Source organism: Papaver somniferum, chromosome 9 (genome assembly GCF_003573695.1).
Source record: "Papaver somniferum cultivar HN1 chromosome 9, ASM357369v1, whole genome shotgun sequence".
Taxonomy (NCBI): Eukaryota; Viridiplantae; Streptophyta; class Magnoliopsida; order Ranunculales; family Papaveraceae; genus Papaver; species Papaver somniferum.
The window spans coordinates 40,387,238-40,404,824 of record NC_039366.1 but is presented as its reverse complement, the minus strand read 5'-3'; the positions used below and the strand labels follow the sequence as shown (position 1 = coordinate 40,404,824).

At 35.9% G+C, this 17,587-nt stretch overlaps 2 protein-coding genes across 2 annotated transcripts; both read right to left on the bottom strand.

Moving 5' to 3' along the window:
• Positions 1-499: 499 nt before the first annotated feature.
• On the bottom strand, positions 500-3,408 carry LOC113314281 (glucomannan 4-beta-mannosyltransferase 9-like). The gene is made up of 8 exons (XM_026563069.1): positions 2,819-3,408; positions 2,619-2,717; positions 2,074-2,326; positions 1,705-1,952; positions 1,516-1,629; positions 1,222-1,421; positions 919-1,134; positions 500-817 (listed from the first exon to the last, which is right to left on the bottom strand). The coding sequence occupies exons 1-8, from the start codon at positions 3,140-3,142 to the stop codon at positions 655-657; spliced, it is 1,617 nt and encodes a 538-aa protein (XP_026418854.1). The 5' UTR covers positions 3,143-3,408; the 3' UTR covers positions 500-654.
• A 7,623-nt stretch (positions 3,409-11,031) lies between these two features.
• On the bottom strand, positions 11,032-14,863 carry LOC113307877 (glucomannan 4-beta-mannosyltransferase 9-like). Its single transcript, XM_026556342.1, has 8 exons — positions 14,405-14,863; positions 14,019-14,117; positions 13,354-13,606; positions 12,717-12,964; positions 12,178-12,291; positions 11,893-12,092; positions 11,600-11,815; positions 11,032-11,487 (listed from the first exon to the last, which is right to left on the bottom strand). Exons 1-8 carry the CDS (start codon positions 14,729-14,731, stop codon positions 11,325-11,327), a joined length of 1,620 nt encoding a protein of 539 aa, XP_026412127.1. The 5' UTR covers positions 14,732-14,863; the 3' UTR covers positions 11,032-11,324.
• Between the last annotated feature and the right edge of the window lie 2,724 nt (positions 14,864-17,587).

The window sequence follows — 17,587 nt, the reverse complement described above, 5'->3', positions numbered from 1 at the left end:
GTTTATATATCCCCAATTTCTCGTTCTCTTTGTATTTTCAAAGATACATTTAATTCCCCCATTGTTGGGCTTTTCAAAGAATCATGAGTTCATATTTGTTGCTGCTGCGGAAAGCCCACACTGGGGTGGAGGAAGCTGTAGACATGGATGGCCTGTTACCCACCCTCGGATGTATCAATAATCAATGTGTCAGTTCTACAAACTAAATTCGCAAACAAAGTGGCACATCCGTTTGCTCAAAGTTCATGTGCTTCTACGAAAGGGTTATTGGTAATAACTGAAACAAAAACACTTGTTGTCATCGGAGAGGGTAAGCTAACAAGCAGACAGACACTATAAATACTCCAAGTTACATGGAAGTATCCTGAGCAGAATATCTTCGGAAATCTGAATTGGGTGGTGCACCAAGAAGGGAGGAACCAGTTTTTTTGTGAATTCTTCCTCTAGTGTCTTTAACTGTTCAGCTTGTTCCTATTCGGTACTGGCTAAAAGATAAAAATTGCACAAAAATAAATGACACCACTTCAGTTGATAGTCGGTTTAATTCTTAAATTTTATCATAGATTTTACTGGTTCCGGAAACCATTTGTGAGATTGTCAAGAATGACACCTGAAAGATTTGCAAATAACCACCACATCAATATTCGCAGCAGCTTAAGATGGTGGAATCAAGGTGCCGACGTAACCAAACCCCATGACAAAGAAGGCGATCGTTTGGCCAAACAAGTAAATGAAGTACCAGTACTTCCCAAACACAACATCATAGCATGCACACACTAAAATGTACGTTCCCATGCCGAGCTCCAACAAATGAAGTCTGTTCATGAACCAAACAGAAAAATCAGGAAATTAACAAATTTTATCTGAAAATTACACAATAATAATTAGGTATGTAAGGAAATGCAACATGTTTTTTACCTTTCTCGGAATATTGCAAATCTTGATTTCCTTGATGATTTTATTGCAGGACTATTATTCTCTTTAGATTTTAGTAGTGCATCTCCAAGTTTTTCAGTAACAACCCATTCGTTTACCCTTCCGCCGGCTTCAAATAAACCGATAAATGTACCTTTGGTTCGATGAAGCGACGTGACATTTTCGAAAAGAACCCAGCATATTACTAGGTGAATTGACCTGCAATAATGACTTCCGTGATCAGGAGCGACCAAATATTGTCGAAGATTATCGGTGATTGAAAATTGGATGCAACTTGAAAATTACCTTGGTGTTTCAATTGCATTGAGAATAGTTATGACTGTTGGCATATAAAATAAACCCCACAACGGAATCACAACTTCCGGAAAGAACACACACATCGGAATTACGACGCAGTAAAATAAAAATGTCACAATATGGGCTACAATCTTTCGTACAAGGAAAAAACTGTACATCAGATAAATTTTCTTCCACAGGTTTACCGTCTGCACAAAGAGACATGTTAAACATTGTTAAGACAAAAAATGGTCACTCCACTTTTTGCGTATGAACAAGAAATCTGTGGAAAATATAATTCACCTTGTTTTTAATTATTTCTAGGACCATCTTTCTGAATAAATTTGCAGGTCCACAAGACCATCGGTGTTGTTGATAACGAAACGCCTTGAAAGTGCTTGGTAATTCACTTTTCACCTTTGCATTTCATGCACAAATTAAGCAAATTTGTATGCCACATATGCATATTGAAAAAGGATGAAAATGTCATACCTTGAGGTCACCAATATAGACAAATTTCCAACCCATGAGACTTGCACGAACTGCCAAATCCATGTCCTCTACAGTTGTGCGATCTTTCCATCCTCCAGCTTCTTTGATAGCATCAATTCTCCAAACACCAGCGGTACCATTGAAACCAAAGAAAGCGTAGGTGGAGGAACCAACTTCTTGTTCTACCCGGAAATGGTAATTCAGTGACATTTCTTGGACTCGGGTCATCCAACATTCATTCGCATTCACTGCAAAAAAAAATTACACCCCAATGTACTGTTTAGCTATCATTATCTAGTAAAGTTGAAATATAAACTTAACATGTACTTTGCAGTCCTACTATAATTATTTTAATATTGAGCTTATTACCGAACTTCCAACGAGCTTGGACAAGGCCAATATCAGGGTTATGAACGAAATAGGGAATGCTTTGGCAGAGGAAGTCAGGATCAGGCTGGAAGTCAGCATCAAAAATAGCAACGAAATCACACGTCTCAACATAGGCGTGTTTCAATCCTTCTTTAAGAGCTCCAGCTTTATACCCATTTCTGTTACTTCTGATTTCGTATTTGATGTTTATTCCTTTGCTTGCCCACATTTGACATTCAATTTCCACCAAGTCCTGTAATTAACAATTAACATGCCGGATGTCACAGATTCTAAATACTTTTCTTTTTAAGAAAGACATAAGAAAATTGTAATTAAGGATCCTTAAGAATGGAGTAGCGGCCAGGATCTCATTAAGGTTGGTTAGACCATCATCCCATAAGTTTAACAATGTCAGTTTTGTTGTTCATGAAACGCCTAAGGTAATACCCTCTTAAATTTGTTAGCATCCAAGGCTCTCGATGTCCATGTAACTGTAAGAAAGATGCCGTACTAGTGTACGTCAACAGATATTATATGATGATGACCTTGATGTCTGGATTAGTAGAATCATCAAGAACTTGGATGATTAGTCGACTAGAAGGCCATGAAAGGGCACATGCTGCTCCAATGGAAAGCTGATAGACCTGAATGAACAGAAAACCATGAATACAATTAACAACAATTTCAGTAATCCGTAAAGAAAGACAGTATGTAAGTTTGTAATACAGAGGTAGTATAATTGAACCTCTTTTTCATTGTACATCGGAATCTGAACAAGAACCATAGGATAATTTGAGTTGGCCGTTTCAACGTCGTCTTTGAGCTCTGCCCATTTGTAGCGATTCTCTGGTTTTCGACCAGAGAGTTTCACGAATAGTATCACTACACCCATGTAAACCCGCTCTATGAACAGCATAACTGACATTGTTAAACATATGAACACCGAAAATTTCAAAATGGGAACTATTAACAGTTCTCTCGTATGCTGCCATATTACTCCAAGTTCTTGAACAACGCCATCTCCTGTCAGTTGAATTACTGTTTCAGATATCAAAGAAACCAAATCCATATCGATCTCGAGGTCTTGCTGGATATCTTACTATCACTGTACTCTTAGAGAAGTACTAAAACAGATGTGTTACCATGGTTTTTACTAGACTGTGGTATCTGAAACTTGGTTAGATATCTCTGTATATATAGGGACAGAAATGAACGATGGAAGAGAACATGGTGTTCTCACTATCGTTCCGGCAATAGCACATGTAAAACGAATTGTACACTTGGGGAATATCTCTATTTGGCTGAATGGATTTTACGACGAAGAAGTGTCTACGGTTAATTAATTTTTAAAACACTGGGCAGCTCTTTTGATAGTATTTTCTGAACTCAACCAATTTGATAAACGATTTGATGGAGATGTATGTGGCTCTGTTAAAATGTCAAAATGGACTTAAATGTTCTAATTTTAAGCAAAAAAAATTTCAACTTCCTCTGCTTATCAGTCCCCATGAGGAATTTAAATTTTGTGCACACTGTTTTAAAGAGTGTTGATTAAGTTGGTATTTTCATTTGATTGCTTAGTATATTTATCGACCGGTCTGAGTGTTTCGCTTGACTTTTCAGTGTTTTTGGGGTACTTAATTCTTAACCAGAACTGCCCAACATTCCAGCGGTACGTATGTTGAAACTAAAAAGAGCAAAATGTAAACATGTGGACTGGACTAGTAGGAGAAACAAACGAAAACCCTGTAAAGGAACCTACCCTTCATAATTGAAAGGTTGTAGGAAGTACGTACAAAAAGCTCATTAACGATTCAGAGGAAAGGTACTGTCAACTTCATCGGGCACCAGGCACATCTAGCATAACATCCCCTAACAATAGAATTCCCTTGTAAGCCGCTCAGTCCAAACCGGCCCCAACTGTGCTTTACCAACACGCCTCGGTGGAACTTATTCCGATCTGCGCCAGTGAGAGTTCCGCTAATTCTAACGTACTCTTACATATTGGAATCACAGTTCTAAAACCCAATTCATTGCAACTACACCATATCTAGTAAGTTACTCAAAACATAAGGTAAGAACGTACATGTAGCCCTTACTTTAACAGTAAATGTGGGCCAAAAATGTCAATCACAATCCCATTTCCATATGGCGTATTTGTAAAAGTAATGACGCGAGGTGCGAATTAGCTGCGATAGGCAAGTCATATAGGCACTGCGGGACTGGTTGCGGCACCATGCATGATGTCGGGTGCATGTCCTGCACTAGACAACAATTACTGCTCCTCTTTCTAATTTTTGGTTTTCTTTCTAATTTTTGGTTCTTTGTACATTCTATAAAATCTGTTTTGCTTTTGACCCCCTAAATTTTGATCTTGATTTGAATTTTGCCAGGCTAGACTATAGAGTTAAAGTAACTTTCTTTCTACAGTAAATGGGAAACCAGATTCTGCAGAAATCGCGTGATAAACACCAAGAAAATGGACAATGCCTTTCCTGGTTATCGCCGAATAGGTCCACCACACCAAGTGGTAGTAGGATTTGTCCGGCAAGTAGCAAATTGTTTCTTTCACGGTCTTCTGAGACCTGTGTTCACATAAAAAAAACAAAACAAAACAAAACAAAACAAAATAAAAATATCCAAGTCTTTGGGGCATTGGGATTTCCAAGAAAGCAGTGGACTATGTTAGCAAAATATATGCGGTTAATAGTAATACTGATGGATATTTATTTTGTGCATCCAACATTGTTGATCACACAAAGAAGAAACCAATATTGTGAATTCATTGGAGTAGGTCCATGATATTTTTCTGGTGATGAACATTTCACCCAAATTTTTTGTCTGTGGTCCTAAATATATACCAATTTACCAAATGGTTGGGACCTTATAAATTAAGATGGTCAGAGACTCAGAGTATCACCGAGGATTCTGCCAACAGCAACAATTCTTCACCAATGAAACCTATATTGAGTTGAAGAATCCTCAGCTTGAATGGAATATTTAGGTTGTGAACAAGAGTTGGCATTTAGAACCCCAGGGCATGTCCCAACGTACGAATAAAATTGCCGGAGCAATAAGTTCACTCATGATATAAATTTTCTAGCTACTTAATTACTCCTTCCGTCCCTAATTAGATGACCTATACCATAAATAAGTGGAGTGATAAATTAATATTATTATAAGAAATATGTAAAATTTGATAGCCATATTTATATTCATTAGATAGGTGTTTTAAAATGCTTTCCGATGATACAAAGTTTACGAAAATCCGTTTATAGTTTGAGAAATAAATCATTTTCTAAATTTACTAGTAAATTTTTAACTATGTCATCCAATTAGGGACGGAGGTAGTATTAATTAAATGTACACGGATGGATCCAATGGTAGTCGTTATACACTCGTACGTAAGGCTTCGGATCCTCTGCACCGAAAATTGTCTGTTCCCGTGTGCCAGCCAATAATAAAAGGCCACATGTTATTAAATTTTATCACATTTAACACCGTTAAATCTATAAGTTAGCCAGTTAGGTCTCATTCGTGAACTGTCCTGCATCACAGATTTGATTCACCTGAATGAATCACTGAAGCAAAACTTGTGTTTTTATAAGATCAATTGAAATCATAACTTTCTTCTGGGGATAAACAACATAATCATAAGAAAATAGTTAATTTTTATCCATTTCTTTGATTTGTAAAAGCTTGAACCTGTTGATATGGGATGAATAAAAAAAACGTTACCAAAAATAATAGCCTCTTAGATCAATTGTTCTTTGAATTTGTCCATGATCATCATTATCTCATCATTACATGATTTTTTCTTTTATGAATGATGTGTTACTATGATTCTTCAAAGAAAACAAAGAAAATCTATTACTATCCAAGTATTCTGGATCATGACAAAAAAGCTATGTATGAAACCTAAAAAATTTAGTTTGACGCTGCATTATACAAAGCAAGAAGACGATTATACCTCATCTTCTCTTTGGTCGTTCTGAAAAACTTTGGCCAGTTAGGCTATCGTCTAACGGCGGTCAAATTGAAAAATCATGTGGAGTTTTATTATTGGCTGGCACACGAAAACAGACAATTCTCGGTGCAGAGGATCCGTTGCCCGTACGTAAAGTGTAATCTTTTAAGCCTTTTAATAATGCGGTTGAGTGGAACCATACGCGGATACGTATAACGGTGAGAAAATGATGTGTGGAATTGTACATTCTCAAGGAAACTTTAGAAATTTATTTATTTTTTCCTTTTCAAGAAAAAATTCGGATCATCTTAAAGGTCACCACCCGTCCAGTTGTAATAGAAAATAAAAACATCTTGATGTTTATCTCTCAATTTTATTTATCAAAGGAACTCGCAATACATACTTTTCATGGATAAAGCAACTATTTCTCAAAAACCATGAACAGTAATGGAGGAAAGAAAAGAACAAAGTAATCCTCGTAATCTCATTATGTTGCTCTAAAGGAAAAGAAAAAGATATTCGCACAATTTTGTTCCAGCAGCTATGGGAACAGTTGCTGCCTCAAGATAAAAAATTACTTGTACAACGAGGATGCCTTCATAACACAGTTTTATTATTTTCTTTCTTTTTTTAACCTTCACAATAGGATCATAGCTTTATAAAGACCACCCCCCCCTATTAACAGGGCCGAAATCTTATTCATATGACCAAAATTTTCACACGGCCAAAACTTACTCACTTTTTCTATGTGTTAGATACACATCAATATTAGAAAAATAAATTAACTTTTGATCTTTAAGAGCATCTATAATGCAAGAGGTCAAGGTCTTAAAAATGCATGTCACTTCTGATCTAAGACGTTTTTCACTAAAATTTCATCTCTAATGTAAGTGTCAAGGTTATAAAAGTGATGACATGGATAAATGGGGGTAAGAGAGAAAGTCTAAATTAGATTTTCTTCATGACCTTGGGTCATGGATCCACATCATCATTTTGTATTAAATTCAAATACAAAATGTTGAATACTATCTTGAGGATTGGAGATGAAATTTAGCTAAAAAGTTTTATCTTCATCATTTTTTGTCATTTAGCAATAACCCACAAGTAAAAAGGTGTAAATAAGACCTCCACCTAGGATGACCTTGACCCCTTGCATTGGAGATGCTCTAAGTTGGTAATTCATAAACACTCTAGTTCTGGCATCGAAATTGATGAATTGGGAGTAAGTAAAAACAACTTATCCTGAGATTTAAATTTAAGAATCAGTCGTCACTAATTTTAGGGTAAGATCGAGATTGTGAATTTCATCGTCGTTGTTGTTGAAGTTGTCAAAAAAAGTAGAGTTGGCCGGAGAGAATGATAATCAGGAACAAGGGAATTGTTATTATGAAAAAATAGATTTGCATTGAATAAAAATTGAAATAATGATTTTGTTAATTAGTTGTGTTTTCACTAGATGTTGCATGCTTAACTTAGGACTCTTGATGTTCCATGCTTGAGATTAGCAACAAATATTTTGAAAATCTACCACTAAAAATAATTTAGAATCATAAGTTCTTTTGTTGGAGCTATGTTGTCTAGAATTGCATGATAATTATTAATATTGAATCATATGAAAAATTGGAAAATAGTGAAATCTTAGCATCAATGTTCTTGATACTCTTGATAGAAACTTTTAATTGAATTTGTTACTATTAATCTTAGAATTTAAATCTAGATTCGAATCTTTATAAGTTTGATCATCGAATCACTTTTCTTATCACTGTCATAACCACATCATGTACCTGGAAGAGTCGAAATGCTAGCCGGAAAACAAACAGTACCGGAATGCTTTCAATCTATCCAAGAAAATTTCATTTGTTAATCTTTTTTCTCAAAAAGGAAAAATAATAAGGTTTTACCAGTAGATGGGTTGCATGGACACTGCATTTCTTGAGCCGTGTCCGCGTCCGATGCGCGTCAGACACGGGACGCGCGTTGGATGCTGACACGACACGTGTCCAACACACCAATGTGCACGTCCTGCGCGCATCTGGTTTGGATCCACTGAAGACTCGGATTTGAAGTTTTTTTTTTTTTTCATTTTCATTTAAACTTCTTCCATTATTTTTACTATTATTAACTAAATGAAGAAAGGCGAACATTTAAATAAATCATTTATGCTTTATTAAGGTTTTGTAATTGGAAATGACATCACATATATCCTTGGTTGGACATGTGTTGTTCTAAAAATGCACGTTTATCCTTGGTTGGGCATGTGTTGTTCTAAAAATGCATTTTAATTGTGCCATGTGTTTAATAGTGATTGATTGCTTGACCTTCGGTATACACAAATGATCTGTTCTTTTCTTTTGAAATTTATACACATGTAGCATCGTTTTCTAATTTTTAGGATCGAAACACTTAACTTTGCTGTATAAATGCGTGATTGTATATATAAATAATATATAAATAAAATATATATATATATATATATATATATATCCGCGTCTTAGGTTTTTGAGAATTTTATTGTGTCCGCATCTGCGTCCACGTCTACGTGTCCCGTTTGTGCAACCCTGACCGGTAGTATAATTGGGAATGAATGGACCATGTTGGAGGCAACTGGGACAATATAAGTCTAATCAAACATCATCACTGACACTGATTCACACAAAGCGACTAGGATATACAAATTCGCAAATTTATACTCACTCGAGAAAAAGTGAGGTTAGATATAACCTTTTGGTCCCAAAGAAAAGTATCACATGTCCCCCATTTGAAAGGTCACCCAGACACTTTTGGCTGAAAGGCCAACGTTGACCCAAGTCTCTCTGTATTGACTAAAATTTCGGAAAATTTCTTTGACATGAGACCTTGGAAAAGAATCCTGTTAGTGGGGCTTTGAAGTCGATGGTTTTTAGGGGCTTTTTTAGGTCATGAAATAGTAAATGAAGTTATCTCTTATCACATTATGTTCCTAATGTCTATTATACCATTACCTAAATTTCACTATTCATAAAAGAAAAAATCCTAAATCTATAATCTTTTCCTTCTCCTTCTCTTTTCATTGACAAATCATGATGATCATGATTTCATCATGATCAAATTGTGAAAAGATGATGAGCATAATTTCATCACGATGAGAATACTGATCATCAAGAAAACCCAAAAATATTTTCTTCTCCTTCTCATTCAAAGATCATGATAAAGCTTTATCATCATAGAAAGAAAAAACTAAGAAAAACCCACCATTTGTTTTTGTTTTAAATGGTTAAAAAAATCCAATTCGATGATTTTCGGGTAAAAAAAAAACAGTTTCTGAAAGTATTTACGGCTGAGAGTTCTTAGAATTCCAACCATGAATCAAGATTACGGCTGGGATAGTTTGTCGACCCAACTGAGAGTCCATGTTTCGGCTTGGTTTTCCAACCGAAAGTTTTTTCGATTTTTCTTTTTTTTTTGGTTTTCAGAACCAATTACGGCTGGGAAAACATCAAATCCCAGCCGCAACGGACACTTATTCGGCTGAGATAATTTGTCGATCCAACCGTAGAACGCAAAAACGGTTGGGAAATGATGGTGTTCCAAGCCGTATTTTTTATTTACGGCGGGGAAATAAAGAACTCGTAGCCGAAATCAATTTTCTGATTATTTTTGTTTTTAGAACCAGTTAAGGATGGGTTTTCCCAACCGTAAGATGGGTTTTCCTAGCCGTGACAACAGTTCGGCTGGGTTTTCTCAGCCGTAAGATGGGTTTTCCTAGCCGTGACAACAGTTTCGGCTGGGTTTTCCCAGCCGTAACTGGTTCTGGAAACAAACAAAAATCAGAAAACTAATTTCGGTTGGAAAACCAAGCCGAAACATATACTTTGGGCTGGGAATCTATGAACTCCCGGCGGTAAACACCTTCAGAAGCTTCTTTTTTTTTAACCAGAAATTCATAGAATCATATTTTTTAACCATCTAAAAGCAAAAATAAATGGTGGGTTTTTCTTAGTTTTTTCTTTTTATGATGATCACCAACTTTATTATGATCTATGAATGGGAAGGAGAAAGAAAAAAATAATAGTTTTGGGTTTTCTTTATGATCATCATCTTTATCACAATTTATGAATGAAAAGAGAAGGATGGGGATAAGATAATAGATTTAGTTTTCTTTTTAATGATGTTCATCATGATGAAACTATGATGAAATCATGATCATCATGATTTGTAAATGAGAGGAGAAGGAGAAAATTACAGATTTAGGTTTTTTTTTTTTTATGAATAGTAAAATTTAGGTAAGGCTATTTTTGACTTTTTCATATACCTTGAGTCCCCCTATCTATTTTTTGGCTACAAATGGCATTTTAGCCCCCAAAAACTCAGCCTCCTACAGCCCCAGTAATAGGATTCTTGAAAAAAGTTGGGCTCTAGGAAACCTCCTAGGCTCAGAGACAGGAATGATTGAATTAAACGGAACTAACATCAAGAAATGCGAAGAACTTTTTATTTCAGTTTAGACATACGGCTTTATTAGTGGTTTTTCTAAATAAATTAGCAAAAGAAGCTAGAGCTTTGAGTATCGGAATTTTTTTCACTGAAATTTTGGTTAGTGAAGTGGAGATGCTGTTTCTTAACAAGCTAAGAAGGAATTCTTTTCCTATCTTAAATTATTTAACCTGAAAAAAGAAAATAAAAAAAAAACACAAAATTGGTTAAAAAGATCAAAATCAACAATTTCTGGGTGAATGGACAGTTAAATTTTGATACTGTTTAAATGGACAAAAATGTAAAAATAGGCAGGATGTAAACAGTTTCATCGTGCCATTTTCAAATATTTTTTCTTATTTTTAATTTACACACGATGAAACCAGTTTCATCCTTACTATTTTCTTTTTTGGCCATTTCACCCAAACTATTTTTTACTTGTCCATTTGGACCGTGATTTAAAAATATTTGGACAAATGACCCATTTTCCGAAGAAAAAAAAGACAATAAAAGTTTGACGGAAAGAAAAATAACTAATTAGAATTAACGATGTATTCTTATTCGATTTTGGATCTATAGTTTAACGACAAGTACATGGAGCAAGGATCGACACCCTCAATAAGCAATGAACGAATGAAACATAATAATTGGCCACGAATAGAATCGCGAAAAATTGCCTTGTACACATGCACTTTGGTGTATGTCCCGCCTACAACAATGATCGACATTTACTTTTATACAAGAGCGGATTAGTGGAATGATCAAGAACGATTATTTCAACTAGTGTTTATGATTGCAGTACTACTTCCACTGTCTGGCATTCCTTTGCAGTTTAAGATGGAGGAATCAAGGTGCCGACATAACCAAACCCCATGACATAAAACGCAACGGTTTGGCCGAACAGGTAAACAAAGTACCAGTACTTCCCAAACATAGCGTCATAACACGCGCACACTAAAATGTACGTTCCCATGCCTAGCTCTAACAAATGTAGCCTGTTCATGAACCAAACAAACAAATCAAAATCAGATACACTGAAAATTTTGTATCTGAAATGTACGCATTTGTAGTTTGGAATTTTAAGGGAGAAGTGTGGCATGTAAGTACCTTTCTCTGAATGCGGAAAATCTTGATTTCTTTGACGATTTTATGTCTGGTTTATTATTATCTTTGGGTTTTAGTAGAGTATCTCCTAACTTCTCTGTAACAACCCATTCGTTTACTCTTCCACCGGCTTCTAGTATGCCGATTAAAGTACCTTTCGAACGATGCAGGGACATAACATTCTCAAAGAGAACCCAAAAAATCACCAAGTGAATTGACCTGCAGTGAATCAATGTGGCAATGATTAAACGACGAATTAGAGCGATAGTGGTAAATTTATGGGACTGAAAAATTACCGTGGTGTTTCAATTGCATTCAGGACAGTTATAATTGTTGGCACATAAAACACACCCCATATCGGAACCACAACTTCCGGAAAGAACACGCACGTTGGAATTACCACGCAGTAAAAAGAGAAGGTTACAATATGAGCTATGATCTTTCGTACAAGGAAAAAGCTGTATATCACATGAATTTTCTGCCACAAGTCCACTCTCTGTATACGAAAATAGTACAATTACCACAAAATTGAATTTCCTTTTTAATTATGAAAATTTTTTGATGCAGAAAATATAAATTACCTGGTTTCTAATGATTTCCATAACCATTTTTCTGAATAAATTTGCAGGTCCACAAGACCATCTATGTTGTTGGTACCTAAAGGCCTTGAAGGTACTTGGTAATTCACTTTTCACCTTCACATGTCAAATATATAGAGTTAATTAAGTTAGGTTACCAGTAACTTATTTTCAGTCTCTCAGTAAATATAATTACGTACATTGTTGATAAATTTTGTTCTGAAACATTATTATAACCGCTCAACGATTTTACTAATCTATCATACAGATATTTCAAAGTATAAAGCAATATCAATAAATTATTACTTGGATAAACTTAATTTATACACAACCGTGGGCAAAAGTGATGACAGATCTGGGAGAATCTGTACTTACGAGTGTTTTTATTTTGTTTATGGTTTAACTAGGGACGCAAACCAGTCACCACATCTCAAATTTAGTATTGTATAATTTTTTAGCCATCACTTGCATAATTTTGTATGTTTGGACGTGAGGTTTAAAGATAACCATCAGTTGTTTATTCAAGGATATATATGATATACCTTGATTGCACCTACGTAGACGAATTTCCAACCCTTGAGACTAGCACGAACAGCCAGATCCATGTCCTCAACAGTTGTGCGATCTTTCCATCCTCCAGCTTCTCTAATAGCAGCAATTCTCCAAACACCAGCAGTACCATTGAAACCAAAGAAAGCGTAGGTGGAAGAGCCAACTTCTTGCTCAACCCTGAAATGGTAATTCAGGGACATCTCCTGGACTCGCGTCATCAAGCACTCGTTCGCATTCACTGCACAACATTTACATATTACAACCAGCAGCGCGTTCTTTTAGCATCCACCCAAGTAGAGATAAAAAGAGAAATCCGACTACTGTTTTACCCCATAAAATAAATTATCTAGAAGATTTTTATGGAATCTTCTAAAGTATCTTTCACTGTATCCACATAATTGGTATAACTCTCAGTGATTTGTAATCGAATCTATCAACATTCTAGTGCTTATTTTATAGTGCAGGTGAAAGGGATAGCACGTACTATTAAAACTGACACTGTCTACAACTAATAAAGTTCAGAACAAAAAAGAAGGTTTGCTTTCTGTAATATTACTAGTTTGATTAATGATATGTAAATCAAATTAGTTAACTTCATTAAGCTAATTAATGGAGATAGTTTATTACCAAACTTCCAACGAGCTTGGACGAGTCCAACCTCAGGGTTATGAACAAAATATGGAATGCTTTTGTAGAGAAAGTCAGGATCAGGTTGGAAATCAGCGTCAAAAATGGTAACAAAGTCGCACATATCAACATAGCTATGTTTCAATCCTTCTTTCAGAGCTCCAGCTTTGTATCCATTCCGGTTACTTCTGATTTCATACTTGATGTTTATCCCTTTACTTGCCCACATTTGACATTCGATTTCCACCAAGTCCTGTAATTCAAATAATTCCGGCATCACAAACTCTAAACAGCTAGTATATCACATATATTCTTTACAAATGATTTTAGATTAACAAAAAAAAAAAAACTGTTCGTGCATGCGCTTAATTAAACTTTAAATGGCAAAATATTGAGGGTCTCCAAAGTGTGTATATTAGATTTATTTTTCCGGCATGCACGTGTAGTGTTATCTTGAGTCAATACGGTGCTTATTTTTAAAGGTGGAAATGGTGGGTGGTCGTAGGACCAAGTGATGACACATGATACCCTATTAAGTAACTTTGTAAGCATGCATTAAGCCCCATTTTGGTGTCCATGTAAACAAGTTTAATATTTATGACTTTGGTGCGCCAGAAAAGTGGAACAATTGTATTTTCAACAAATATATAATGATCGGTGATGACCTTGATGACAGGATCAGTAGAATCATCGAGAACTTGAATGATTATTCGATCAGAGGGCCATGAAAGAGCACATGCTGCACCAATGGAAAGCTGATAGACCTGTATCATAAGAGATCAACCATGAAAAAAGTGTAATAATGATAACAACTAGTTTTGTCTCCAAATCCATAAAGAAAAACACTATAAAGTGAGTGCTGGAATCATAATGAATACAGAGAGTAATTCAACTTTTTACGTAATTTTTAAAAACGTTTTATTTGTAGGGATTTTGTTTACCCACGCTTACGTTATGCGTACGTAGGGCTATAATTTGGAAGGCGACAAGTTAATGGCGGTAACAGAAATGAAGGATTCAAAGAACTACAGGGATGAGATGAACTAATCACCTCTTTTTCATTGTACATTGGAATCTGAACAAGAACCATGGGGTAATTCGAGTTACCCAACTCGACGTCGTCTTTCATCTCTTCCCATTTGTAACGCTTCTCTGGTTTTCGACCAGAGAGTTTTACGATGAGTATCACTACACCCATGTAAAGCCGTTCGATGAACAACATAACTGACATTGTTAAACAAAGAAAAACTGCAACATTCAAAGTGGGAATTAGTATGAAGTCTCTCAGTTGGCGCCATATTATTCCAAGCTCTTGAGTGATAACACCGTCTTTCGTTAATCCAAGTACTGCTTCTGAAATCAACGAAACCAAATCCATATTTTCTCTTCACTCTCGCTCTCAGTGTCTGTCTATACACTTCTCTACTTGAAGAGAAGTACAAATTTGGGAAAATAATATACTTATGCCTGCTGCCTTAAAGCTTTTGGCATGTCTGCACTATTGTTTTGCTTTTGCATGTTTGCACTATTGTATACTAAGCTCACTTCACTCGGCTGTTATATATGTAGCGAGAATTGGGTTCAACAAACGTTCAACAACCGAAGAAACCCACTTCAGTCCACGCGCACTCTAATTCAAGCGAAAAACACATGTTTCAATAGTAAGCATTATTATACAGTGGACAAATACTTTTATGATAAAAATCTAAATTTTTGTTAAAATGGATTTTGTCAGTTAATTCTTTATGGTTGCAAGCCCTGGCTAGCACACAGTAGTATCTGCTGAACTTGACGTTGGTCCGAGAAAAATTTGTACACTTTAAAGAAAAATTATGATAGTAATTTTTTGTATCTTCGGAAAACTCTTATTCCCGAGCCACGTCTTAGTGCTGTCTATGGTATTATCATAGAGAGAGTTTACCACTGTACCACAGCGACATCGGCTCAATCGTAGTCATCTTAAGAAACTAGATATACATCTTGAAGAAATATTGAACACAAAAGTACCTCAAGAAATATTGAATGCGAAAGTATTTCTTCTGATGGGACAGAATTAGGGGTGTCAACGGGTCCTGGTCTTCCCGGGTATCACTAGATCCGGACCCGGACCCTACTTATAAAGGTCGGATCCGAACGGTTCTGGGTCCGGTTCCTACATTTGTGGACCCAGAACCGGACCCGTTTAAATACCCGTGTACCCGCCGGTCCCGCGTACCCATTGGGTCTTAAGAAAACTATTAAAAAAACCTCAAAAACTTAATATTTGTCTCTTTTTGGCTTGGATTTAAATAATTTTTATAAAATTTATTATTATTTCTTATTAATGTACTAAATAAAGATTAAATGTAAGAGAAAAATTTAAAACGAGTAAAATATCAAAGCTAAAACTAGCAAAAACATGAATAAAAGTATGAATAAACGGGTACCCGATACCCGCGGGTACCCAACAGGTATTACCCGTTTGGACCCGTTTAGATTCGGGTCCAATCGGATAATTACGCGTCGGGTCCTAAGTTGCTAATTGGTCCAACTTTAGGACCCGGAACCGAACCCAAATCTACCGGATCCGGTTCCGGTTCCGGGTAATGGGTACCCATTGACATCCCTAGACAAAATGAGCCGTAGAAGATGGTGAAAATAATTTGGACTTTTGTTCATTTTTTAATAAAGTCCTAGAGTTTGCTGATCGCTTCGAAAATTTACCAGTATTTTGAATTTCAAATACATTGAGAGTGATTGACAGAAAAAATAAAAACTGACCGGACTGATTGACAGAATTATTACGAATTTTATACCAAGTACTAGGTTCTTAAGTCTTAACTATAGATCACAGGGCAAATATGCAGTATGCACAATATTCCTTCAAAGAATTAGGAAAGAGTTATCGTCGAAATTATGTATTGAACACCGGAATTCTTAACTACCTTGTGGCATCATTATATGGAGCCCCATCGACGAGATTATCCCAAAATCATCATTTGTATAAGACCTGAATAAAAATGATTTTTGAAGATAAAAAAGAAAAAACTGTAGTACTCAAGATCGTAATGACTGTTTTTCTCTTTTCTTCTGCTGTAATGCTTTTTAGGGTCCCCTTAAAGCCTAAACTTAATCTCCGAAAAGAAGGAACCACCCTTATCTTAGACAAAACATATGATGACATCTAAAAAAAAAGGAAAAGAAAAAAAGCTCACTAAAATTGAGTTCATGAGTTAGAAAGTAAAACACTTTTGAGTTAGTTGTGCACTGTACAGATAGTTCTTAACTGCTTGCTACTACAACTTGGCAGACAGTTATGGGAAGTGTACAGAGTAGAGCTACTACTCCAGCAATTTGTACATAAGTCCTACTTTGCCGTGCATTCAACTTGATGTCAAGTGTCTGTTGTTTAGAGACTTCACCAGTGTTTTTGTGCAAGAATGATAGTACCGAAAGAAACCTATCAAGAAGAAGAACCAGTATTGATGTATTTTCATCATGTCGTGTCCACCTTCCTACCCCACACAAGTCTATACTAATGTGTGCTTAATATAATACTGTTGTTTTCAGCTCTTCATTGTGTTTAACGGTACGATTTAGTTTTAGTTAAGATATAATAACTCTTGACCCACAGTGGGAAATTACCCGTGGGATCTCGATTATTGAGCCAAAATTTTGTACTTCTGCACGGTGATCCATGACATCCACTGTTTAGATGAGTCACGGTGATCCATGACATCCACTGTTTAGATGAGTCACGGTGATCCATGACATCCACTGCTTCGATTTGAGTCATGCCCTCACAAATCGAAGGTTTTCCCTAGAAGAACTTCTAGGTGTGTATAAAACTACTCTTATATGTATGGTTCTTGAGATCTTGTTCATCAAAGGTTGCACTATTATTTGATCAGATCTTCTTAAAGTTTGTCTATTAAAAAGCACCATCTTTACATAATACCGGTGTCTAAGCCAGGGATATGCCTGTGAAGGGGCAATTGAACTTCCGTTAGAAAAAAAAAAAGTGCCCTCAACCGTCAAAGGTAAATATTGAAAATGACCTATCCAAAACAGTATCCTAGGTCCTCTCCCTCGATGTAGCAGAAAACACTGTCGCAAAAGGCATAAAAATTGTTACCAAAAGAATTTGCCATGATTTGCTTTATCAGATAAAGCAGTGACACAAGTTTGTAACGCCGTTGTAACATGTTGCTGCGAAGAGTATGAAGTGCCCTACCGCACCCCATTCAACTTCTTC